Source organism: Peromyscus maniculatus, chromosome 2 (genome assembly GCF_049852395.1).
Source record: "Peromyscus maniculatus bairdii isolate BWxNUB_F1_BW_parent chromosome 2, HU_Pman_BW_mat_3.1, whole genome shotgun sequence".
Taxonomy (NCBI): Eukaryota; Metazoa; Chordata; class Mammalia; order Rodentia; family Cricetidae; genus Peromyscus; species Peromyscus maniculatus.
In genome coordinates, this window is record NC_134853.1 from 69307907 (window position 1) to 69334784 (window position 26878).

General features: G+C 51.7%; 1 protein-coding gene across 2 annotated transcripts in view; it reads right to left on the bottom strand.

The window, feature by feature from the left end:
- Fbxo10 (F-box protein 10) overlaps window positions 1-26878 on the bottom strand; it is a 50361-nt gene that overhangs the window by 5116 nt on the left and 18367 nt on the right. For both annotated transcript variants that reach the window (XM_006986039.4, XM_042271085.2), the window contains exons 2-10: window positions 24515-25105; window positions 21188-22021; window positions 13500-13649; window positions 10711-10847; window positions 8079-8149; window positions 6082-6234; window positions 4512-4781; window positions 3274-3587; window positions 2077-2258 (exon numbers count right to left, since the gene is read on the bottom strand). In XM_006986039.4, coding sequence (XP_006986101.1) covers window positions 2077-2258; window positions 3274-3587; window positions 4512-4781; window positions 6082-6234; window positions 8079-8149; window positions 10711-10847; window positions 13500-13649; window positions 21188-22021; window positions 24515-25099 — 2696 coding nt within the window. In that variant the 5' untranslated portion in view covers window positions 25100-25105. The remainder of the gene's footprint in view (window positions 1-2076; window positions 2259-3273; window positions 3588-4511; window positions 4782-6081; window positions 6235-8078; window positions 8150-10710; window positions 10848-13499; window positions 13650-21187; window positions 22022-24514; window positions 25106-26878) is intronic.

Below are 26878 nucleotides of genomic sequence, written 5' to 3' on the forward strand. Positions count from 1 at the left end.
AGTAGAGGGAGTGGTCAGGGTAAAATCCCTTCCAGCTAAGCTTCCAACTTGTGAGAAGAAACGAAAGACCTTTAATCCCAGCATTCAGGAGGCTGGGGCAGTCAAGTTTCACAGTTCAAGGCCAGCCTGGTCTACAGAACAAGTTCCAGGACAGCCAACTTTAGGCAACCAGGGAAACCATCAAAAACAGAAAGCTGGTGAAGATGTAGTTGAACAAGGGGTGGGGGTGGGGAGAGGTGGGGGTCACGTTCCAGTTCCAGCAAGCAGCAGAACTTGGCAGCTTTGGTCGTGTGGTTCTGAGTCAAGGACAGAAGAAACAGGTTAGAGAATCTCCCTCCGAGACTAAGGAAGCCACTGAGGCCAGGCGAATGTCAAAGCTGTCCCTGCATGGAGGCCTCAAGGGGCCATGGAGTGAAGCTGTGAAGGTGAATCCTAGAGACTCCAAAATGTTGGAGATGCCAGAGTCGTGGGATACCTACCAAGGAAGGATGCTAACAGGGAGTGGAACCAGCCCAAGAGAAGGAAGTGTGTTACAGTCCACAAAGCTGAAAGGAGCTGGAGATCTGAAGAGCACTTGGACATCAGACATGGAGATGCAGAGTTTGCAGTTTGCCCAGCTGGTTTTCGGTCTTGCTTTGGTCCAGTGTTTCCTCACTATGTTCTTTTTCTCCCTTCGGGAATGGTAATCCTGTGCCATTATATATTGGAAGTATATGATCTGTATTTTCATTTTGATTTTACAGGAGATTACAGTTAAGAGATTCCACTGAGTCTCAGAAGAGACTTTGGACTTTGAAACAGGGTTGAGACTGTTACAGACTATAGGGACTTTGGAAGTTGGACTTAATGCATTTCTGCATCATGATATGATGACAAGTCTATTGGGCCAGGGAGTGGAATGTGGTGGTTTGAAAGAAAATGGCCCCACAGGCCCACAGGGAGTGGCACTATTAGGAGGTGTGGCCTTGTTGGAGAAAATATGTCACTGAGGATGGGCTTTGAGGTTTCAGATGCTCAAGCTAGGCCCAGTGTGTCTCATAGTCTCCTCCTGCTGCCTTTAAATCTGCTGCCTTCAAAACTCTCAGCTACCTCTCCAAAACCATGTCTGCCTGTGTGCTGCCATGCTGCCCACTATGCGGACAGTGGACTGAACCTCTGAACTGTAAACCAGCCCCAATTACATGTTTTCCTTTGCAACAGCTGTCATGGTCATGATGTCTCTCCACAGCAGAAGAAACCCTAAGACAGTTTATATTGTCTTCTGTTGACAACTGTGCAGTAGCTGTGTGAAAAGCAGGCTGAGACAGTGTATCAACAAATGAAGATAGCTATGGTCCAATAAAACTTACAGATTAAGACTAAACTTGGAATTTCATTAAAACATTCAGGGTCAACATATTCCCAAACATTTACAAGGTTAAAATAATTACTGTTTCCCAGAGACCATTCATAAGGAGGTAGCAGAAGATAATTAGTAACACTGACAATCTTTGAATGAAATTCAGGCCTTGAGAACTGGACAGCATTAGTCACAGTATCAAATGGATCAAAAACGTATCTTCACACTTTTTCTGAGATATTCCGACTCAGGCTGACCTCATACTTGGTGGTCTCCTGAATCAGCCCGCCAGGGCTGGGGTTAAAGGCATGAACCATACAACCAAAGTTTTGTTTGTATTCTTCATCTTCCAGGGCTAAGGTAACTAAATAAATTATCCAGAACAGAAAACAAAGAAAGGAAGGAAGAATGGGGGACTATTTGGGGAGAATAAGGGGGCCAGCAAGAGGGGTGCAGGAAGAACAGGACAGGCAGTGGGAGAGCGCCGTATTAATGACCCATGGATGAAAATGCCATAATAAAACCTACTGCTTTGTATGCCAGCCTAAAAGGAGGACGGGAAAGAGTGAGCGACTCAAGCAATGCCCCAGGCCAGCTACCCTGCACTCGGCTAAGTGAAGGAACAGGCTCAGCAGACAACATGACCAGCATCTGCATGGGTGCTGGCATCCAACCGCAGGTCTCCGGGCTCACCCAGCAAGCACTTTACCCAGGGGCCGTCCCCACAGCCCACTTACTTCTTCTTGAAGACCAGGAACTTGTTGTTTTGCATGATGCACTCGCAGTTGTTAGTGATCTGCTGGAAGATGGTCTTGTTGGCCTTGCCCTGGAAGATGATGTTCTCCTGAACCAGGGCCTTCGCGCGGCCCCGCACTGCAATGCCGTAGGCCCGGAAGGAGTGGATCCGGTTCTTCAGGACCTGGGAGAAGCAGCCATGGATTGTCACAGACTCGCAGACTGCTGGACGCTGGGCAAGCGAGTGACTGTCATAAAACCAGGGAGTCTAAGCGTGCTGGAGAGGTCAGCACGGAGCAAGAGGAGCTCTGGGTGGGGCGCAGAGGGCAGCCTGCTGGAGCCACGGGTGTCCTAGAGCTGATGGACAGGCTGTAGGGGGCTGAGCTGGGGAAAGTTCTTCCCAGAAGGAATAGGGAAGGGCGCTGGGCCAGAATCCGTGCCTACTTGCAGCCCGACTGAGCTCACAGTGCGCCTGCCCCTCCTGCTCCTGTTCCTAGGGACTCAGAGTCCAGTCCTTTACTCCTTGCCTGCATTGCGGATTTGTGGGGCTACAGAGCTGAGAACCTCTCGGACAGTCCACAGGGCAGTGGCTGTGTCTGCCTGGTTCTACCATGAAGCCCTAGCGCCTTGCAGGGCTTTACCTAAAGGTACTCAGGCTCATGGTCATGTGCCGGGACAGGTCAGGAAACAGGAAGTTCTGAGGGGTGCTCAGGAGGTTGTGGGCCCCAAAGGTCCAAAAAAGAGCACTTCAAATAGCCTGGGCGACTCAGCAGGTCTTCCTTAAAAATGTGACAGTCGGGGATATGGATGACTAAGAGGCCTCCCCATGCAGACCACAGCCTGTGCAAAGGCCTACGGACTCTCTCCTGGCACACAGCATCTACTGCACAATGGCCCAGTGCAGGCTTGTTCTGTCAGCAAAGAGCTGAAATAGCCGGTCTCTGACACAGAGACCAAGAAGACACCCAGAAGGCTCCCAGCACCATGCCTCTCTTGGCTTCCTGCTGAAGAACTCCTGTCCCTCCTTTGGGGCCCAGTTTATAGGCTCCCCCTCTGTGAGGCTCCCCCTCTGTGGACCATGTCATCCAGACTGAGTTCTCCTTACAGCTCTGAGTGCTGACGGTTCTGTTTCTCAGCAAAGTGTGCAAGCCAGGCCTGAGGCCCGTTGGCACCTTGCATCATACACACCCTACACTTACCTTAGTGTCAGACCTGGGCAGCAGCTGCAGCCCACTGCCCCGGTTGCCAATGATGTCATTTTCCACAACGGCAGTACTGTCACCCTTGGTGATGATGCCATGGCCTCGATTGTCATAGATGCCGTTGCCCCGGAGCTCCACCTTGCACTGGGCTTCGACCTTGACCCCACTCTGGCGGTTGCAGGAGATGCTGTTGTTGGCCACCCTTGTGAGCTGGCTGCTCTGAACAATGGTGATGCCTCTGTCCCCATTGGCATGGATCACATTGGTGATGACCTGCAGGGCCTCGCTGCTCTGGACAAAGAGTCCTGATGCTACAGAGTGTGGGAGTGGGAAGAGCATAGGTGATCCAACCCCGACAATGCCAGTCAGGAGGAACAGCCTCGCCTGAAGTGCGCTCTGGGATGGTGGGGAAGAGGCACGGAGTCCCTGCTAAGGTGGCCAGCAGGGACACAGGCTGTGAGAAGATTCCTTAGGTCCGACAGTCCTCTGGCCCACGCTTCCACCCCAGGTCTCCTACAGCCTCGTCCTATAGTGGTAGGAGGGCTTCAGAAGCAAAGGGACCGAGACAGCACCAGGAGGGGGCGGCTGGGGACAAGCCCCGGGCTGGTTCAGCCGTCTGAGCCAGCCTCTTGGTGGCACAGGGGCTGTTGTCCCTAGCTTGGATGAGTCATCTTACATGGCTTAGCCTGTGCTACCAGGCAGCAGAGCTTCATGAACGAATTCCTTCACTGGGGGCGTGCAGGCAGAACTCACTCCCCTGGGGCTGCTGTTACTGATCTCACTTGTTCTTGTAGATCACCCGGTTCGAGTCCCAGCACCCACCCACATGGTAGCTCACGACCATCTGTAACTGCAGTTCCAGAGGGATCCAATGCCCTCTTCTGACCTCCATGAGCACGAGGCATGAATGTGGCATACAGATACACATGCAGGTCACATTGGGCATGGATCAGGGCACAAGTCCCAGGAAGAAAGGATGAGGGGTGTGTTTGCAGTTAGAAAGGCCTCGTTGGTGTGGGATGGATAGGAAGAAAGTGGATTTCAGGCGAAAGCCACACATTTTGAAGTCAGCGGGGCAGAGGAAGAAGAAATGGATTTGAGATTGGGGGAGAGTCCAGGGGCTGGGTTATTCATTAAGCCAGCTAATGAAGCTAGAGGGACGGGTTGGGAGCAGTGCATGGAGAGCCCAGGACAGTGGGAGCCAGGGAAGGTACCACAGGGGCGGGGCCACTCACCTCCATTGTGATTAATACTGTTAGACTCCACGAGAGCTATGGTGACGGGCCGCCGCAGTGGGTCATCCTCCTTCTCCAGCTCCGTCTCCCAGAGGATGGCATCCCCATCCTCACTGAAGTTCTCCTGGGCCCCATGGCCTCCAGGGAACTCACCAGAGCCCTCTTTCTGGCTGAACACTGCCACTCCATACAGGCCATTGTAGCTCACATGGTTGCTGGTGACATGGGGCAGGCTGGAGGACATCATCCACACACCACAGCCTTTGTTAGCTGGGACAGTGAAAAAAGCCTGTCACTGACACCCAAGATTGGGGAAGCAGCACCCAGTGTCACCCCAAAAGGAGAAGTAAAACGTGCTGAGACAAGTCACCTCAGAGCTCTGGCTATGGGCTTCTCCTTCATACACAGGGACAATGAGCAGTCCGCCTCACTATCTGGGGCCATTCCTCAGGGTATGAAGTGCTCTGACCACTGCTCAGCTCCACGGGGCAATGCACAGGGGGCACCAGTGCTTCTGCATGGGAGTGGGCTCAGTGTGAACCCGTCCTACCACACCCTAGGAGGAGCAGGGTCAGTGTGACCCCCATCCTACCACTCCCTAGGAGGAGCGGGCTCAGTGTGAACCCGTCCTACCACTCCCTAGGAGGAGTGGGCTCAGTGTGACCCCGTTCTACCACTCCCTAGGATGGACAGGCTCAGTGTGACCCCCGTCCTACCACTCCCTAGGAGGGACAGGCTCAGTGTGACCCCCGTCTTACCACTCCCTAGGAGGAGCAGGCTCAGTGTGAACCCCGTCCTACCACTCCCTAGGAGGAGCAGGCTCAGTGTGACCCTGTCCTACCACTCCCTAGGAGGAGCAGGCTCAGTGTGACCCTGTCCTACCACTCCCTAGGAGGGACAGGCTCAGTGTGAACCTGTCCTACCACTCCCTAGGAGGATCAGGCTCAGTGTGACCCTGTCCTACCACACCCTAGGAGGGACAGGGTCAGTGTGACTCCGTCCTACCACTCCCTAGGTGGGACCGAGTGAGTTACTGGCTCATGTGCCTCCGCATCTTTAAGTTGGGGTTGATAACTGTACCTCTACAAGGTAGTCTTGAAGATTAAATGTGACAATGCACACTGTTAGGCTTGAAGAACACTAGCTACAGACATTACTAGATACAGTCCCGAAAAGTTAAGACTTTGCTTCCAGTCACATGGTGAGAAGAGTATTTTCTGTAATAACCCTGCTTTTCTGTTAAAGCTTCCACTGTTTGCACTGATGGGACAGGAGGAGTTAGGTGCCTGTGAACTGGAGCTCACAAGGGCCACTGTAGCAGAGAACACCCTGCCTTTTACTATCTCACACGGAGCACTGCCTGCTGACCTCTGGGCTCAAGGTGGGTCAGGAGGTGTCAGAGGAGCCCCCCTGCTAAGAGGCCCGAGACCATGTCTGTTCTACACAGGATGTCTTTGAGGCCTGGAGGAACTGACTGCCTTCTCAGAACCCCCGGGCTGGCGCTGAAAGCTGGGCTTTCTGCCTCCCAGGTGGGCTGCTGTGGACCACTGTCCGGGGACATGCTCCTCACCATAGATGGTGTTCCCCTCTATCAGTCCTCTGCCTTCGTCGCCCACGACCACACCGTCCGAGTAGCCAAAGCAGATGAGGTTGCTCCTGAGGACAGGGACGCCGCCACGGCGGATGTCCACCCCTCCCCATTGATTCTCACGGATGACATTTTCTAGGGGGAGACGTGGAAAGGTCAGTACCCAACAGCCGCCTCCGGCCCAGGCCATGGTGACTAGGACAGCTGAAAGAAAGCACTCCCAACCTTCACCCCGAGCAGGACACCCCGACCTAGGCTGCCAGCCATCAGGACGCTGACGCTGACTCACTGGCTGCTTCAGGCACTCATCCGTTGTCCCAAGGACCACGTCTCCGTTTGTCTTGTACACTCCTGTGTCTCCATACCCACTCTGCCCAGCAGCCTTGAGACTGCGTGTCCTCAGCCCAGGCCTGCACTCTGACCTCACTGCCCTGCCCCATCCCTGGGAGCTGCCTCTTCTCCTAGGACGTAGAAGAGTCTTACATCAGAAGGGTGGTCCTGGACACCGCTACCTCAGCACAGTGACAAGGTAGACTTGGCTCCAGGGACTGGGACACTTGCTTTTTCCGGTAGGGTTTCGAGACAGGGTTTCTCTGTGTACCAGTCCTGGCTGTTCTGGAACTCACTCTGTAGACCAGGCTGGTCTGGAACTCACAGAGATCCGCCTGCCTCTGCCTCCCAGTGCTGGGATTGAAGATGTGTGCTGCCGCCACCGCCACCACCACCCGGCTGAGGACTTATAGACCCCGTGTGGTGGGCTCGTTCTGCCTCTGCAGCCCTACCTCAACCTTTCACCTCCTGCTCATACACCCCATCCTATAAGCAGTCCTGCTTAGGCGTGAGTCTGTTTCCACAGGTGGCCCTGCACACAGAGCCGGACTCCTCCCATTGCTCGGGTTCTGAAGCATGTGTCATCCTTGAGGTCTATGACAATCAGACGGCTTCAAGTGCCCACACAGTCCTTATGCAAATGACGGCATCACCCTCAGAGGGGCGGTTTTATCTACATACGCTTTTACTTATTTACATGGTTTCTTTCTAACTGAAAGCAGAGTTGGTGTCTGTTTCCTTTTTCACCCCATGTCCAGCTCCTGAAGCAAGGGCTGCACACAGTTGGTGCTCAACAAGTGGTTTTGTTTGTTTGTTGTTTTTTCCTTTTTCTCAATGCTGGGATCTAATCTAGGGCCACACATACACTAGGCACGTGGTCTACAACTGAGTTATAGATGTAACTATAAATGATGGTTACAAGCAATCAAGATCCCAGACTCGATGCTGGGAGGTGGTGGTGCACGCCTCTAATCCCAGAGGCAGGCAGATCTCCGAGTTTGAGGCCAGCCTGGTCTACAAAGCAAGTTCCAGGAGGTCTACATAGCAAGTTCCAGGACAGCCAAGGCTACACAGAGAAACCCTGTCTCAAAAAACTAAGAAAAGAAACCGCCAGGCTCTGATGATCTAGCAGGCAGATGTGATCCTTGCCTGGCACCAGAGGAGACAGACAAAACAAAGCACTAAGAAATTCTGTAAAATGTTCAACAGAGGAGGTGTCCTGGGCACAGGGGCATTCTCCATGGATGAGGGGAGCTAGGGCAGGCTTCCCCACAGGAAGGGCATGAGTTGAGACATCACAGACACATAAGAACTGGGCAGACAGACTCGCAGAGCAAGCAGAAGCTCACACTGAAGTATGGAAATCTCAGACACCTGTTTAACTGGTGCAGCTGGAGGCGTGGGCTGGCTGGCCAGCAGCTGGCAGAGGTGGTACTCCCCCTATGCTGCGCTGGGCCCTCCTATGAAAAGCATGACCCCCATAGGACTGGCACCCCTGAATGCCCACCGGCTCATCACAGAAGGAGGTCTGGGGTAAGCAAAGGAAGGAGTGGCATAAGGGCCTGAGCTGGTGGGGGTGACGCCGGGGGCCGGTGGCTTGGCTGCCCCTGCAGTGGCTGGCCCTGGCTCCAGGAGTTCCTACCCCGTACCTGTGATGAGGCCCTTGCCGTCCTCATTCACGGCTATGCCGGCTGCACGGCCCTTGAAGATGTGGTTTCCGCTGAAACAGAAGACAGGGAAAGGTGAGAGACCAAGGCACCTAGGTCATACTTCAAGGTGCCTTCCTTTAAAACACTTTCAACATGTTACTTGTTCGCGTGCGTGTGTGCGTGTGTGTGTGTGTGTGCATGTGTGTGTGTGTGTGTGTGTGTGTGTGCACATGCGCAGGTGCACAAGTGCCACAGCACACATGTGGAGGTCAGAGCACAACTTACGTGTTGCAGGGATCAAGCTCTGGTCATCAGGCTTACATAGTAAGTGCTTTTACCTACAGACCCCTCACCTGCCCCATTTCCTTCCTTAGTAGGCTTCCTAATGGCCCAAGCTCACATCACAGGAAACAGCCGCCTTCTGAAATCCCATCCTGATCTGCCCTGGGACAGCTCGACCCAACACTGAACTCACAACTCTGGATATAAGGACAATCATATCCAACTCTCTGTGGTTTCTCTGTACTGCATCAGTCAACACACACCATTAACACAGATGTCACCACGGTGCACGAATCCCAGGGCAAGTCTTAGCAGCGTGAAGAACTCCTAGGATGCTGTAGGAGTTCATCAAGCTTTCTTAGACTCATCAGCGCTCTACAGCTCTCAGTGCTGTGGCGCCCCAGCTGGGGATTGGGGACTCTGCTGCGCCCCCTCTCCTCCTCTCCTCCCCTCCTCTGTACCCACCTCCTAAAACAGAGAAATGTGGAGGAATTAAAAGCACAGCCCATCCTCTCGGGATGACTGTGTTTTAAAAAACAGTAACACTGACTTGGGAGCCTTCATTTGAAACTCTCTCATGGTTTCCCAGCACAAGCAAGGTGCACATTGTCCACACGCTAGGCTTATGTAAGCTGTCGTCAGCAATGGATACTCCCTGCCCAGAAGTGGGAGGACTGGATAAAACATGGAGAACAATGATAGGGCTGTGACCTGGAACTTCCCCAAGTGACATCGCTAAGTGCCACCCAACAAGGTTTAGACAGACTCGGATGGACAAGTGCCGGGGAAAAGCATCGCAGAGCGTATCTGCCGCACACCGAAGCCAGCTTTCCTAACGCTCCAACATAACCGAGGCTTCTGCTCAGGATCTCAGCCCACCCTCCTCAGGCTGGCTGCCGCGGCCTGTCCACATCAGTACAAGACCTTCCACCATTGCTTTCCACTCTTACGCTGCATGGCAGAGGCAGAGGCATACCTGTGGGTACAGAAGGCCGCACTACAGAGCCACCGGGCACTGATTCACTGGGATGGGCTCCATTTTAAAACACTGATTGGCACAGGAGAGAAGGCTGAGCACTTGCTGCCCTTGCGGAGGGCCCCTCCCTGGCTGCTTGGTCACCTCTCCTCCTGCTGTTCTTGTTCCTAGGCCTGGCCGCTACAGCTCCGAGAGAGCTCAAGTCCTACCCATATTTAAAAACCCAGCCATTTCCTCTTCCTCCTCCTGTTTTAGTGTGGAAGACTGAACCTTCCAGGGCCTAGTGCATGCTGGGCAAGTTCTCTTCCATGCGCTCTCCGCAGCCATTGAAATCACCTCGAATGGCACTTCCAGTGAAAGTCTTTCCTTCATGCTCTTGGTCAGAATGCTTCTTTCCTCCTGACAGCACCCATGGCGTCCATCACAGTCTGCCCCACAACTACTGCTAGGATGGTGGACACGCCCACTACTGCCCCCTCCCTTCCCACCGATGACCTACAGCACACAAAGATCATAGCCTGCATTCATGGGGAGGCCCAAAGTACTCAGGGTCAGAGAATCTGAGCTTGCTTTACCCAGTAGGGCTGCATAATGGGATGATTTGGCCAGGGGCATGGTTACCAGGTGTTTGGAAGGGTCTGCATTTGGCTGTACGGTGTGCTTTGATCTTGCAAGGGGGAGGTCTTTTGCCTCTCCCTTTCGATTATTATAAAAAGCCCTTTTGAATAAAGCTCTGGGTGGCTGGGTATTGACCCAGGGCCCTCCCAAACCTATCCTGTGTCTCTATCTTTCTTAACATCTCTATCTTTCTACCTAATATTTCCTCATTCCTCTCTCCTCACCCAAGAACCCTTCAAAAGGTGGAAGTTGGACTCCCACAGCCAGGGTCGTCGACGTCTTTTATATATTCATCCATCCATCAACTCATCCAGTCATTCATTCAGTGTCTGTGTGTCTGGGCAAGTATACAACAGCACATCTACAGAGGTCAGAGAACAACCTGCAATAGTTGGTTCTCTCTCCTCTGTGAGTCCCCAGGGTCACACTCAACCTGCCAGGCTTGCTGGCAAGTGCCTTTCCTCACTCCAGACAGAGTCTGCTCCCGGGGAGCAGCTGGCACGGGTTTGCTTTCGCTGTGTCTGTTAGAAGTGCACAGTAGTGTCTGCCAGCCAACCAGAATGCCTGCTCACAGCGAGCTGGAGGGGAAGCTGGGAGCAGCGGGGCAGCTGTGGTCTGGGGTGGGATTACGGCTGAAGATTCCTTTCCGCAGCACAGCGGTAGTAAACAAACAGGCTTTCAAGTGGAAGAAAGACATGGAGAAGGGGAGTGAGGGGCCGTGGAAGAGCCAGATAGTCCGGGCGGAGCAGCGCCTACCTCACAATTGGATTTCCGTGGTACAGGATATAAATGCCAGCCTCCTTATTTGAGAAGATTTGGTTGTTCCTGATGACGCCTTTCCCATTGCCAAGGACAACAATGCCGGATCGAAGACCGTGGTGGATCTGGTTACACTGGAAGTGAAAGTGAGATGTGGTGGACAGATGTCAGAGTGCAGAGTACTTGTGCCCCGCCTCACAGCTGCACCGAGATGGACGCGACCATGGCGAGAACACCATCCCAAGTTCCCTAGCACACAGCAAAGGGACTGAGCTCTGTAGCTGCCTTCCTTGCACAGGTGTGTGCAGGCAAACAGTAGGATGTGAAGATGAAGGGGTCCTCCCTGTAGCCTTGGAATATGGTTATGTGGCCTTTGCCGTTGAGGCGTTCTGTGCTTTTTCCCAAGGCAGGAGGCTATGGAAAGTGTCTGAGCCTCTCCAGAGTCCCCCACCCCCAATTCAAAATCATCCAGCCAGGCCACACCAACCTGGACCCATGTGCCCACCCCTCAGGGAAAGGCATCAGTTCAGTACAAGAGAATGTGGGCCAGTGACAGACCCATGGAGGCTACCCCCACAGAGAGGGTAAGAACCACTTGGCTTCTGGTCCTTTTTCAAAGGAGGCCTGTGAAAGGATGCAGGACTGAGGGGCTACCTGCCTCATGGAGAAAGACCAGAGGAGGTCTATCAGTGCAGGATGCTGAGGAAACTCACTTCTGACTCTTCTCTGTACAAAGAGGGAACAGGAATGAGTCTGGAAAAAATGTCTATGAGAGAGCTGATCTGAAACCTAGTTTTGCTGTCTCTTAGGGTAGAGACTTCATAATTTGAGATCACAAAAATTTTGGTAAAATTTTCTCATTCTAATTGCTTATGTGTGTAGAAGTATATGTGTGTGCATGTGTATGTGTCTATATGTACGGGTGTGTGAATGAGTATAGATGCTAGGGGTCGACCTTGGGCGTCATGCATCAGTAGCTACCCACCCTATTTTTTGATACAGGGACTCTCATTGGACTGAAACTCTCCAAGTAGGCTAGGCTGTCTGGCTAGTGAGCCCCAGGGCTCTGCCTATTTCTGTCTACCCAGTGCTGAGATTACAAGATCTTCCAAATAATCCAGGTTGCCCAGCTTGGGCAGAGCAGTAATCCCAGCACTGAGGCAGGAGGATTCCAGGTCCAAGGCTACCTAGAGCTATATAACAAGCCCCTATTAAAAACAAAACAAAACAAAAAACCAAAATTAACTCAAACCCAAACCAAACAAACAAAACAATGTCACAGAGCCTTAAAACACATCTTGTTTTTAGCCATTAATCAAAGTAGGAAAATTCCTACATTAATGCACCATCAAAATACTCTTTCCTTTATCTTCAATAAGACTATGACAAAATCAAAGCATGTCCAGGTGTTTCTGTCCATCATTTTAACCTTTTGAGCATGTGCTCCATGACCTTGAGCTAAGCATGTCTAAAGTGTGCTCACCACCTTCTCTTCTTAAACTATGACCTTAAACTAAAAGGCATCCTTAAGTGAGCATGCCTGGAAATGTGCCTACCCCTAAAGTGTTTTCTACATGAATATGTACAAAGTTCCTGGATTAAAGTCCCCATGCTTCCTTGTACAGGGAGGAAGTCATCCTCGAACACCTCACACTCACTCCCCAGCTGCTCAGCGAAGCCTTTCTCTACCCAGGGGCCCTGGCTGTCTTTGTTTTGACTTTGTACACTAAGAGGTAACCACCACAGCAGGTTACAGGGCTACAAGCTCTCCTAACTTGCTCTCTTTTGAGATCTCTGACGGCGCTGGCTAGCTCACAGGCAGCCACTGCCCGAGGGGCCCTTCCAAAGACTGAAAATCTTGGAGAGGTAGGTATATGCGACAGGACTTCCCTGCCTCACTGCACTAAGCCAGGGCCCCGCCCGCTCTGCCTGCTGAAGCAGCCGGCCTCACTGCCAGCAGACTCCTGGCATCTTTCCAGTAACAGTGTCAGGAACGTCCTATGCGGAGGCAGTGGATCACCCAGCTGCACAGCATTGGCCCGTGAGGGGAAGGGATGGGCAGAAGTCACTGGCTGGGTGTGTCTTTTTAAGTGCATTATGAACTCTCTTCTCAGGGCCAGGTTGGTTAGAATGAGCTAAGCACATCCATCCTGAGTTAGATTGCCTGAACTCAAATCATAGTCCCCTTAGAAGCCAACAAGGTCCTTCACCCCTCTGCACCCCACCTCTCCACCTAGAAACCCATTCTCCTTCATGGGATGACTAATATCTACAGCTTTAGAAGCATCTGGTATATAAATGAGCATCCATTTCAGGATGCCTACCACCTTTCTAATCTCAACATTCCCATTTCTGGAAATCTCTGGAAAAGCCAGAATAGAGGAGGAACCAGCCTCTCAAATACTGGTCATATATGCAAGGATTTTGTGTACGTGATATACGTGTGCTTGTGTATGTGCACATGTATAAATGTGTGCGTGTGTATGGAGGCCAGAGGCTGATGTTGAGCATCATCCTCCATCACTCTGTACCTATTCTCTTAAGGCTTGGCCTCTCATGGAAGCTGGGACTCTCCAACTGGACTAGACTCGCTGTCCAGTAAACCTACTGAAACCTGGACGATTTCAGGAGGTGACTTCTCCAAAGTCACCACTAATACACCTAGAGTCACGAGACGAGGACACACAAAAATGGGCAGGAACCAATCTGAAATACTTAAACATCCTCAGACAAGGCTTCTAAAAATCGAGAGCCAGGCTGAACGGCCGAAGGATGGAGAAAAGTACCAGGATGAGTGGGTTGGATTTCTTGCGAATGTCCACGCCAGCCTCTGCGTTGTGGTAGATGTTGTTGCCGGCGATCAGGCCTCCACCCTCCAATCGCAGGAAGATGCCTGACGCCCGGCAGCGGTAGATGTCATTCCTGAGCATGACAATCTAAGCGGGACAGAGGAAAGACAAAGTCAAAGGATGGTCAAAAACTACCGGGGACGGTGGGTTAGGGGGTAAATGCACTTGCTGACAAGCCTGACAACCTGAGTTCAATTCCCAGGAGAGTGTGAGGGGAGAACCAACTCCCCAGAGTTGCCCTCTGACCTCCATACCCGTGCTGTGGTATGTGCGCGCACACACACACACACACACACACACACACACACACACACACACACACACACACACACTGTGTAGTAATAACAAACCCTACAAGAAGAGCATGCACGTCTTTTCCTTCCCACACAGTCCCAGCAGTTCACAGTTGGTAAGAGTTCCCACTCCTGTGTCAGAGGACACAATCTCCCTGTCATTGTTAGGTCTCAAACCCAGGACAATGGGCTAACTGAGGTGCCCATTTAACCTATCAGTGGACCTGGCCGCCAGGTTCTCCCAGCATCCCTCAGTCCCTCCCTGTTACAGGGTCCTTCTGGCTGGCACACCCACCCTCTACCCTAAACTTCTCCAGCCCAGAGGCTGCCTTTCCCCCAGCTGCCCTTCCCTATATAATCCAGACAGTTTACCTACCCAGCCTTTCTCCCTTCCTGTCTCCCCTTCACCCTCCTGGCTCTCCCCTTTCTCCACGCAGGGCCCAACTCAGGGTCATGTCCACTCTGGACTCTCCCAGATGTCTCTGCCTCTGGCTATGCTCTCCCTTTTATCTACAATAAACTTGCTCCTCCACCACACCTAGGAGCAGCCATGTCCTCCCTCCCTTCCTTCCTTCCTTTATTTATTTTCATTCATCTTCAAACTTCATGCTCTTGATCTTGTATTCTAAAAAGTGTCCAGTAGCTCAGGCTGACCTCACACTCACTCTGTAGCCAACAGTGACCTCCAGGGAGCCACGGGTTCTGGAATCACAGGGCTGCACTACCACACACTATTTTATGTAGTGCTAGACATTGAACCTGGTACTTCACACATACCAGGCAAGAGCTCTACCAACTGAATCACATCCCTAGCCCATAGCAATTTTTAATTCAATCAGCCCCAGATCTGTCCCTCCCACCGAACCTTCATCAAACCCCCCTGCCCAGCCAGTGCTAAGTACGGTGCCAACGCATTCTACCTGACAAGACCCTGTCTTCTTCCTTGCGGTGTCAGGGCTCGAACTCAGGACCTCACACCTGCTAGGCAAGTACTCTGTCACTGAGATACAGCCCAGCCCACGGTGCTTTGAGGCCCAGCTTCATCTGGAACTCACGGGCCTTCCTGCCTCTTGGGTGCCAGGAATTACAGCCATGTGCCACCACTTCTGGCCCATGGCCAATTCTTATTTTTTTTTTTTTTTTTTTTTTGGTTTTTCGAGACAGGGTTTCTCTGTGTAGCTTTGCACCTTTCCTGGAACTCACTTGGTAGCCCAGGCTGGCCTCGAACTCACAGAGATCCGCCTGCCTCTGCCTCCCAAGTGCTGGGATTAAAGGCGTGCGCCACCACTGCCCAGCTAAAATGTGTAGTCCAGGCTGGCCTCGAACTCAAGATCCTCCTGCCTCTGCCTCCTTCAGCAAATCCTACCGGTGCGCACCACCACAACCGGCACCAATTCTTAATTTTAAAAATATTATTTAGTTAAAGCTGAGTATGGTGTTGTATGCCTTTAATCCCTGGGGGTTAAAGCGCTGGGGAGACAGGGAAGGAAGGTGGTAGACTAGGGGTCAGCCTGGGCTATGTAGTGAGACTCTGTCTCAAACAAAAGAAAACCAGAAAACAAAATGTAGTTAAGGAAAGATATTTAAAACGAAAAAAATTTAGTTAAGTGATGGGAAATGGCTTAGTCAGCCAAGCGCTAGCTGCATGGATGAAAGGACCTGACTTCAATCCACACCTGCACACTTACACACATGCACACACGTGTGCACGCACACAAATTCATGTTTATAAGAAAAATGCCTGTTCTTTTTAACCATGAATCTTTCTTGGTGTGGTCACTGGTATGCAAAAACTACTGATACACCAAACTGTTGCAGGATAATCTTTTTGTACACTGTAAAGATGTGTCTCTGCCCAAGGCACCTGATTGGTTTGATAAAGAGCTGAATGGCCAATAGCTAGGCAGGAGAGGTTAGGTGGGACTTCCGGGCAGAGAGAGAGGAACTCAGGCTGAATCTGGGCATGTGAGGGAGATGCCAGCAAGACACGGAGGAAGTCAGACATAGAAGATGAAAGAGAGGTAAAAAGACACGAGGTAGAACGTAGATGAATAAAAACTGGCCAAGTTATAAGAGCTAGTTGGGAACAAGCCTATGCTGAAGGCCAAGCTCTCATAATTAATAAGTCTCTGTGTCATTACTGGGGAGCTGATGGCCCGACAGAAAGACCTCCTACACCAAACCAGAGTGTCAGAGATTCGTGTGTTGATAAGTCTCTTTAAACAAGGTAGCACAGTGTAGCTCCTACATAAAAAAAATGTGTTTCCTGTTCTAATTTCTTGTATGTAATAAGTATAAACATATTCATATTGTTTTAAATTTTTTATATTAAGATAAATTATTCTACTAATAAACAAACTATTTCATTATAGTAAAATTCTAGCAGAGATGGGTGTGGAGGAATGAACACCCCTGTAATCCCAGCACTTGGGAGGCAGAGGCAGGAGGACCTCTGTGAACTGGAGGCCAGTTGTGGTTACACAGTGAGACTGTGTCTCAATCACAAAAACTTTACCAAAGTATAATAGGACAGGACAGGCTTGGGGGCAAGCAGGGCAGACACTGAGTAAGGTACCACACCCCCTGTTTTCAGTTAGGGTTCCTATTGCTGTGATGAAACACTGTGACCAAAAGCAAGTTGGGGAGGAAAGGGTTTCTTTGACTTACACTTCTACATCACAGTTCATCATCAAAGGAAGTCAGGACGGGAACTCAAACAGGGCAGGAACCTGGAGACAGGAGCTGATGCAGAGACCATGGAGGGGTGCTGCTTACTGGCTTGCTCCTCACGGCTTGCTCAACCTGCTTTCCTACTATAGAACCCAGGACCACCAGCCCAGGGATGGCACCACCCACAATGGGCTGGGCCCTCCCCCATCCATCACTAATGAAGAAAATACCCTACAGGTTTGCTTATAGCCCAGTCATACAATGGCGTCTTCTCACTGGAGGTTCCCTTCTCTCTGATGACTCTAGCTTATGCTGACAGAAAACTAGTCAGCACACCTGTCCTGGACCCATCTCTAACTTTCCATAAGTAGTGGGGTAAAGGCAACACACCCCAGGCCCCTTAGGAAAGAGGAGAATGGAAAAAACAAAAGCCAACTTTACCCCGGGTGTGACAGCCAGGTGACAGAAAGAGACTGGCGACCCTTTCCCACCCGGGCTTCACACAAGAGACCACATTCAAGAAAAGCCCCCCCCACAGATATGGGGGAGAGAGTGCTAGGCAAATGGCCTGTACGGGCTCACGTGGTCACTGCCCAGCACTTCTGGAGCACACACTTTTTATTTCCGACCACGTGTCCCTGGTCCCATTCTCTGTTGTGGGACCCAAGAACCTGGACACTTTAACAGATGCCTCCGGGGATATTTTGATGACAGGTGGCCCAAGACTCAGGTCCTGCCTGTGACTTGTGGACTATGGGAGTAAAGTCAGCTTGGTCCCAGATCGCTAGGAAAGTCCCTAGTGCTAGGGATGAGAAAGGGTCACTGACAGGGTCTCTCCCAAGACCCAAGGACATACTACCTCCCCAGACCAAGGATGAAACAACACCGGACAACTCTGTCGCTGCCAGGCTCCCCTGTGCAGGCTGACAAGCACCAGTCATGAAGCACAGCAGGGCAGGGGTGGGGGAATGGGGGGGGCAGATGCAAAGGAAAGATCCAGAGAAAAGCAGAAGGCAGCAAAAAAGAAGAAAACTGAGGCCGGATCACAACGCCGTCCAAGCCAGCTCCATTCTTGCCAAGCCAAACCCCAGGAAGACCCCAAGGCATGCCCATTTCCAAACACAGTACTAGGTACCTCCGTCTCTCGTGTCTTTCCCAAGATGCCTGACTTCCAATAGGAATTAGAACTTACACAAAGACACAGGGCTTCTGGGAGCCCCAAGCAACCAGGCTGCTTCTGCCAGCTGTCACCCTGCTGGGATATTTTAGGACCAGGGAAGTGGTAGCCCTCTGGCCATGGGTCAAGACCTTGGCCCCAACTCAGTAACTTGCCCAGCAAGCCCCACACTCCCACCTACGGCCCCTGGCTTGTGTTTATGCCACTCAGCATGCATAATGGTGACTTCCAAACATGTTGACTTTTTTTCCCTTTTTAGTCAAAATCCCTGGAAATCTGCAGTTTCTAGATTCCTTGCTAGAAACTGACCAGGAATTTCTGGCCACATAACTCCCGCCAAATGTCTCCTGGGGCAACCACTCAAGACAGCTACAGCTCAGGCTGCGTAAGTTCTCATCTGTCCTTGTGCTCCCAACCACGGCCTGCACACTGACAGCTCCCGGGTGCTCCCGGCACATCAGCACCCACCTCTCCACATTCCGGGCTGAGAAGACCTCTGGCACCTCTGCCAGATGTCACCTGTCCCAACTCCGTGTGCCCAGAGCGAGGCTAGTCTCTCCTCACACCCTACCCTCCACGTTTCCACCACTGCCCCACGCACTCAGGCCAGAAATCTAGGCTTCAATTCTCAGTCATCCTTCCCCTGGCCCTCCTTTCCCAGGTTGCTGCACTCTCCTGTCCGTCCCTGGACCATGTTACCTCCAGACCTCCAGCCCTGTTCCCCTCCCTTCCATCTTTAGGAGCCCCACAGAGTTTTCTGAGGCAGATCTGACCACAAGCCCTCCCCGTGGTTCTCAGCCACCCTCCCGAATTCCAACCTCTGCATCGCCACCAGACTCCCTCCCTGGACCCCTCCTGTGACCTCCCCCACTGCCACAGCTCACGAGGCACTCACAACTCCCTGTGGGTGCTGCGGCCTCCGACTCCAGGCTCTTCCACTCACCTCTTGTACTGCAAGTCCTTACCTGCCGACTCCTAGGCTTCCTGCAGTTTGAGCTAATGGCATTACTTTAGGAGACCCGTCCCGGCTCCTTGAGGGTGGGTCAGGCGCCCTCACTTCTGGTTCCTGTACCACACCCCTGGCACATCTATCAGAGAACCTCTCAACTAGACTGCTATCACCTTGAAAAAGGCTTACTGAGACCAGGCGCACTGCTAAGCTTCCCTTCCCTGCCTCTTCCCTCCTTCTCTCTCTCTCTCTCTCTCTCTCTCTCTCTCTCTCTCTCTCTCTCTCTCTCTCTCTCTCTCTCTTTTCCTTCTCTCTCCCTCCCTCCCTCCCTCTCCCTCTCCCTCTCTCTGGAGGTTAGGGCCTAGATACACAGTGGAGACTGGCCTCGCATCTGTGATCTTCCTGCTTTAACCTCCTGAGTGCTGGACTTACAGGCATGCACCACCGTGACCAACCTTGTACTTTCCATATGTAACCTTGCTAATCATCTTCACCATACCTTAAGGAAGCATGGGCAGCAGAGCCAGAATCCTGCTCAACAGCCATGCCATCATAACTATGTGAAGAGAAAAGTCCTCCTGAGGGCTCAAACCGGTTCCTTTCATCATGGCACCAGTGGAAGTAAACTAGCCTCCTTCCACGTCTGTTTCCTTTGGAGACGAGGTCTCACTATGTAACCCAGGCTGGCCTTGGCTTTGTGGTGAACCTCCTGCCTCAGCCTCTCATGTACTGGGATTCCAGATATGCACACCATGCTAGGCCCTCTTCCTTTAGGAAAAAAAAATCTATTTCCTGCTTATAATATATAGTACAGTCCTGTGTTTTCATGGTAACACCACCTAACACCTCCCTTAGAAGTGGGCCTGGTAATATACAGTTAAAATACAATTGTAATTAACCATTCTAGATGCCTTTAAGCCCCACACTGGACTCTGGACAATGCTTATGGGTTTACTGAGCACCTCTGCTTATGTTAGGGCACCAGGCCATCAGACCTCAGAGAGAAGCCACACTGGAACACTCTTGTCCACAGTGTAGAAGTGCAGGTAGGGCTGGAGAGATGGCTCAGTGGTTAAGAGCACTGGCTGCTCTTCCAGAGGACCCAGGTTCAATTCCCAGCACCCACATGGCAGCTCACAACTGTCTGTAACTAACTCCAGTTCTAGGAAATCTGTTATTCTCACACCAATGCACATAAAATAAAGTCAAATAAATTGAAGAAGTAGTTGTAGTAGTGGTGGTGGTGCAGGTAATTCACAGTGACATGGTGGAGAGCCGAGACCCCCCCCCCCAGGTGCATAGCCCTGCTTCCTTCTCATGGCCTGCTCACCCTTCAAAACCCTCTGCGGACCAACCATTAATGGACATGGAGGTCGTTCTACAGCACTCAATGGGACTTCGCCTCAAGAGAGTCATCTCATCAGTGGCTGGCGGGCTGCACTGAGTGTGATGTCCACCCTTTTAGACTCAGGGCAAGATGGCTCCTGCTTGCTCTCTACAGCTCTGTCTTAATTTTTTAGAGGATCTATTATTTTATGTGTGTGAGTATGTTCCCTGTGTATATGTATGTGCTTGCCTGGCACCCTTGGGGTTCAGAAGAGGGCTTTGGGGCCCCCGGAACTGGAGTTACAGATGGCTGTGAGCCCCCACGTGGGTGCTGGGAACCAAACCTGGGTCCTCTGGAGGAACACCAAGTGCTCTTAACCACTGAACCATCTCTCCAGCCCCACGGCCTCTCAACGTGCTCCAGCTGCATGGGTGAATCAACCCCACAAACAGGCCCAGAACAGATGTTCTTGCTTCTAGAATGTTCCCGCTTTCCTCATGACATATGCTCCTCCGCTTGCTCTGCACGCTCTCCTCCGTTCATCCTGCTCAGCTCAGACACCTGCTCCTACAGAACAGCCCTTTTCAACTAGCCCACTGGATTCTAAAATGACATACTGGTCATGTCTCTCTAAATCTTCTCTGACCCGTCGGGGGAGAACAAAAAACCAACCAACAAACTTATGTGTTCTACAAACACCTAGGTAACGTGTCTGAGAAGCAGAAGGTACAGTCAGTGGAGGTGCAAGACCTGGGCTCCGACTTAAACATGCTCAATGACCCCGAGTAAGACTCCTTCCCACTGGGCGGTGGTGGCGCACCCCTTTAATCCCAGCACGGGAAGCAGAGGCAGGTGGATCTCTGTGAGTTCAAGGCCAGCCTGGGCTACAGAGTGAGTTCCAGGAGAGGCTCCAAAGCTACACAGAGAAACCCTGCCTTGAACCCTCCCCTCCCCCCCCCAAAAAAAAGACTCTTTCCCTCTCTGGGCCTGTTTTCTTATCTGGGAAATGAGAAGTTTGTCTTATCCAAGTCAGATGACGGACAGGCAGTCAAGTGTATCTAATAAATTTGAAAGATCATGAAACATGCCAATATCTCATCACGCCCTTCCCACCCAGCCACAGGAGCCCTCTCACAAAGCCCGGCTCATGCTCTCGGCAGTGATCATCCAGCGAGGCCTCCGGCTACAGTGTCGGGCCTTAGGAGGTACCTTGCTATTGTGTATGCACCTCACTGCATACGTTAGGTTCCGAAAGATATTTCCTTCCATCTTGGCTCGGCCGTAAGAGCAGACAAAGACGCCACCCTTGCCGTCTCGGAAGAGGCACTTGCGGATGAGGCATCCCTGCACAGAGGTGGCCAACGCCATGGCTTCCTTGTCCTTCTGGAGCTCCTGATGCAGTGAGTTCAGCACTAGACAGCTGGGCAGCTGAATGGAAGCTCCTGGCAGTGGAGGACCCAGAAAGGAGCCGCCCAGGACAGGGCGTGGGCCCTGCACCTGGTAGGACAGTCTGTACGTGAGCTGCTCGTCATCCTCGTCCTCGCCGCTGGGGCTCAGGCCGCCATCACTGCTGTCTGGAGTCTGGGCCACCCTCTCCCCATCGCTGCCCACTTCTGCCTCCTGGGAGTCAGTCTTGGAGCCTGGCTTTGGAGAGGTAGAGGCTGGGCTCGTGGGGCTCTGGCTGCCCTCGATGACAATGTCACAGGTCCTTGGGCTCCAGGCCTGGTCCCGGCTCTCTAGGTCCAAGGACATTAAAAACTCATGGTCTTCTGCGGGGAGCAGGATCGGAGAGGACTTGATAAGGCCCAGCAGGTACTTGTAGGCCCAGTTCTTATCTGCCGAGGGGTGGCCCTCAACAGTTACAGAGTTGTTTTCGCTGCCCACAAATTCACAGTTTTCCAGCATGCATAAGGGCACGTTGTGCAGAAAGACATGGGTGTTTTTGAAGGTACAGAATTTCACTTGGCAGGTACCCGGGCCGTGGACCTGGATGTGTCCATTCTCAAAGTTGCAGTTGTCAAACTGGATGTGACCTGACGTGGTCTGGGGACAAGAGGGAGAAGACATGGTAAGAAGCCTACACTTTGTGTGGATGGTCGTCACCCAAGCTACTCTTGTAGGAGGGCAGAGACTCTTCTGTAAAAGGCTGGCATGCCAGCTGTCACCCAAAGGAACTGGGGAGTAGGTCCCCATCACAGAGGCACGAGAGAAACTGCCCATCACTGCATCCTTCCAATTCCGTTGTCCTTCTTAAGGGCACAGGAGAGGTGACAGAGAGGAACTGAGGACTTCCTGGACTGGGGCAGGTGGTGGGGTTGGCTCAGCCCCAGGCATTGGGACAGTCGAGTCTGTGCAGCTACTGGTGTGTGGTGGAATAAAGCACTTGACAGGTCTTATCCTCAAAGAGAAGAGACAAGGGCGGCTGCCAGGGCTGGGCGGCTGCGCTGGTGGCCGACCAGAGCTCTGCCTCTTCCAAGTGTGTTACCCAGGACAAATGGCATCACCCTTCTAAGCCTCAGTTTCCCTGTCTGTAGCATGGGGCTTGCTAGTTTATAAACCACTCAGTGACAGTTAGCTACTATGATCTGAGGTCAAAGACACAAGGAAAGTCTTCCGGAGTCTAGGGGTAGGATGGGAAAGCACTGAACCTGTTAATACAGTTGGGACCCTGGGCCCGAATGACAGGTAAGCTTGGTGAGGTCAAACTGCTTTATAGCCTTTTCTGGATTCACATAAACTCCACCAGATACATCTCAACCATGAAATAAAGGAGCATCCTATGAGTCTAATCAATGACCCAGACAGACCTACCCCCCTGAGCAGTTAACAATATTCTCTATCAGTGACCTGCCTTGATAGTTTTTGGAGGAGGGTGATTTCTCTGACCTCAGGGGCTCTAGGTGCTTCCTTATGGCTCCCTGACTTCCCTGCTACCAGTGAAGCTATCTTTCCTCCTTGGTCCTCTCAATTTCTTTCTTTCTTTCTTTCTTTCTTTCTTTCTTTCTTTCTTTCTTTCTTTCTTTCTTTCTTTTTTTTTTTTTTTTGTTTGTTTTTCGAGACAGGGTTTCTCTGTGTAGCTTTGCGCCTTTCCTGGAACTTGCTTTGTAGACCAGGCTGGCCTCGAACTCACAGAGATCCACCTGCCTCTGCCTCCCGAGTGCTGGGATTAAAGGCGTGCGACACCACCACCCCCGCTCAATTTCTTGAAGATGCAGTCAATGATGATGTTCTCTTAAGAGATCACTGAAAACTTCTGTGAAATCGTCCTGGCCTTTTCAGTTTTCAGGCCAGGACATCTCAGACCTCTGTGCCTTTTTAGCTGAAAGACAATCGTGGACCTAGCACTCGCCTATGGGAAGCACCAAACCAGAAGGCTAACTGCAAAGAAGCCTGCGGCCAGGTCTGTCTCCTGAGGAGCTGTGCTTCTGAGGCAGGAGCAGCGTCTCCAGGGAGCGTTTACCCTCGGAACCAAGGCACGAAGGGTATGGAGCCTTGCTTCTAGAAGCAAACTCTGCTTCCAGGTCTGCAGACCAGCACAGGGACACCCATTATTCCTTCTGAAACATTCACGAGCTGAAGAGCAGGCTTTGGGGCTCCTAAAGACTTTGACATGATGTCATTTGATAAATCAGAGCGCCTGGGTTTGAGCTCTAACCTCACTAATTACCCACCTGGGAAACATCCTGGCATCTCTGACTTTTGCTAATCCCCCTCATGTGCCCAAGGGAACCACAGCTACTGATCACCACAGATATCTGGGTATATAGAAGGTTGTCTGGATTATTAATAAGGCTTTGATCCAAGCTCTGCCCATAAGCCTGAAACCTGGGTTATGCTGCTGTTGTTGGGCCTCAGTTTCCCTCATCTATAAAGCCAGGTGACGCAACCTCCTCTCAGGGCCGTGGGAAGAGAAAGTGAGGGAAGGCTGTAAAGCCTGGTGCACACTGAGAGTCACAAAGGGCCAGTGAGGTGCTGAGCATTAGACAGAGAGACGAGACTGGCTGTAACAGGCACGGTTCTAGCCAATGCACAGGCTCCACGCCATTTTGCCGGGCCACAAATTCCTTCCTCCACGCGTGCTCTGTTTAGAAGACGAACACCGTGCTGGAGTGATATTTCCTGACTTTCCCTCCAGGTGCCCTGGAGAAGCAATGACTCCCGCACAGGATGAGGGTACAGGTGCCGAGAGACACTGCCCCCTCTCTGGACACAGTGCTCTGAGCAGCCAATGTCCTGCCACCATGCTGCACATTTTGCCACTTGCTCTACCTGGTGCTTTAGCTGATCTGGTTAGGAATAGAAGAGGAATAAAAATTCTTGTCCTTTGTCCACCTCTCATTCCAATGCAGCTTTGAGGGAAATAAGGTACAAATCATAATTCTGTGCTGACCTGTGTGCCCACTTCTCGACTAGTTCACTTCCCGGGAGTATGTGCATAGGGATTAACTTCTGAACTCTCAACTCTCACCAAAAAGGGGAAATGAATGAGGCCAAGGTTGTGGGGTCAGGACTAGACGGCACCCGATGTGCACCCACCTTATACATGATTGGCGAGAACCAGGCTGGCATGAAGACGAGGTTGCACACGCGTGTGGTTGAGCAGTGCTGGTCAATGCTGGCCAGCAGGGCCACGTCACCCAGTTTCCCTTGGCCCACGATCTCCACTGGCACCTTCAGGACGATCTCCCCTTGCTCCTCGTACACACCCGGGAACAGCACGATCCGATCGTAGAGGCTGGCCATGGCCAAGGCACTGCCCAGGCTGTCAAACTCATGGCCCGGCCCAACACTCAAGGTACGGCGCTCCCTCTTCCTGCGGAACAGAGAGAAGCAGATGGAGGACTCCAAGTCCAGCGCGTTCTTGGTCCAGGTCTTGGAGGCCAGGTAGTGCTGCTTGAAGGCCTCCCTCCAGGACTCGGGCTCCACATCAGGCTGGTTGGGCCAGTTGGGGTGGCGGCACTCGGTGCAGCCCAGGCACAGCTGCCGCCAGCGGGTACTGTCGAGGCTGAGGATCAGCTCATACCAGGCCCTGCAAACCAGGCTGCATCGGCCCAGGTCCGGCAGGTGCAGGTAGGCCAGGATCATGCGCCACAGCTCCAGGGGGAGGCCGCCCGTTTCCATGGTCACCTGGGAGAAAGACACAAAAGGAGATTTTGGTCTACTCCCCTTTTACTGTTTCCTTTTTAAAAATAACATTTCCTGACCCCAGGGATGGGCAAGGGAGCAAGGCACAGCCAATCAGAGGGCTTCGTTTCCTCAATAAGACTCTAGAATGGCTAACGTTGACTGTTAACTTGGTTAGGTTAAGAAACAGCAAAAGTCGGGCGGCGGTGGTGGCGCATGCCTTTAATCCCAGCACTCAGGAGGCAGAGGCAGGCGGATCTCTGTGAGTTCGAGGCCAGCCTGGCCTATAGAGTGAGTTCCAGGACAGGCACCAAAGCTGTTACAGAGAGAAACCCTGTCTTGAAAAAACAAAACAAAACAAAAACAAAAACAAACAAACAAACAAAACCCCAAACCACTAAAAGATCAGTGAGGCCTGCCTGCCTCTGGGTGAGTCTGCGATGCAGTTGCAGACATAGGAAGGTCAGGAGGACTCTGACAGAAATAAAGTGTTCGTCCCTGGATAGATTCATATTGTGATGGCGTTATCAGAAGTAGTGAAAGGGGGGGCCTAGCTACAGGAAGCAGGACCCGGTAGCATGGCCTTGGAGCTGTATCTTGCCCTGGTCTCTTCTGGTAATACCCTTTTCTCTGCTTCCATAGGTCATTAGGCAAAGGACCTGTTCTAGGCCAGAGATGGCTCAGTGGTTAAAAGCATTTACTGCTCTTCCAGAGGATCTAAGTTCAGACCCCCAAACCCACATCGCCCGTAACCCCAGCCCCAGGGGGATTCTACACTTTCTTCTGGCTTCTACAGGCACATGCACTACATGGTATACAAGAACATATATGTATGCAGACTTCCACATAAAAATAAGTATCTTCTTAAAAACGTATTCTACGAGCCAGGTACATAGCTCACGCTTTTAATCCCAGCCCTTGGGAGGCAGAGGCAGGTGAATCTCTGAGTTAGAGGCCAACCTAGTCTACAGAGTGAGTTCCAGGACAGCCAGAGCTACATAGTGAGACCCTGTCTTAACAAAACAAACAAACAAACTTCCTGTTCTACCACATACTCTCTCATTTTGATATTCTGCCCAACCACATATAGTTAAAAGCCACTGTCAACCGTGAAAGCAAGAGGCAAACTAAGTAATTCTTTGAGGCTATTTTGGTCAAAATGACAAGAAAAGTCACCACTATAGACCCGGTGGGGATTTCACCTAACACCTGCCACCAGGAGGTCAGTCTCCACTCTCTTCGGTCAGGTGCTCTAAGAACATGATCCAGAGCTCCTGCCTTGTGAAGAGAACCCTGTGGTACTGCTGCAGGCAGCGAAGCAGGAAGGACGGAGCCGTCTAAGCCCTATGACACCAGCCATGCAACTACAGGATCAGTTTACCCTGCTGGGTAGCAGCCTGGCTTTGATCCAGTGTTTCCTCACTATGCCCCCTTCCCTTCCTTCTGGAACAGTAATGTACATTCGGCGCCACTGTATGCTGGAAGTATGTAATTTGCTTTCATAAGGGGTTGCAGTTAAGAGATTGCCTTGAGTTTCAGGAGAGACTTTGGACTTTGAAACTTCGTTGAGACTTTTGAGGTTGGACTGAATATATCTTATATTTTGATGTGGCGTTAAATATGTGGTAGTAGAATGTGGTAGTCTGACGAAGAATGGGCCCCACAGGCTCAGATGTTTATACACTTGGTCTTGAGTTGGTGGCACTGTTTGGGGAGGATTAAGAGGTGTGTCACTAGAGGTAAGCTTGAGAGTGTACAGAGTCCTGTCATTCTGAG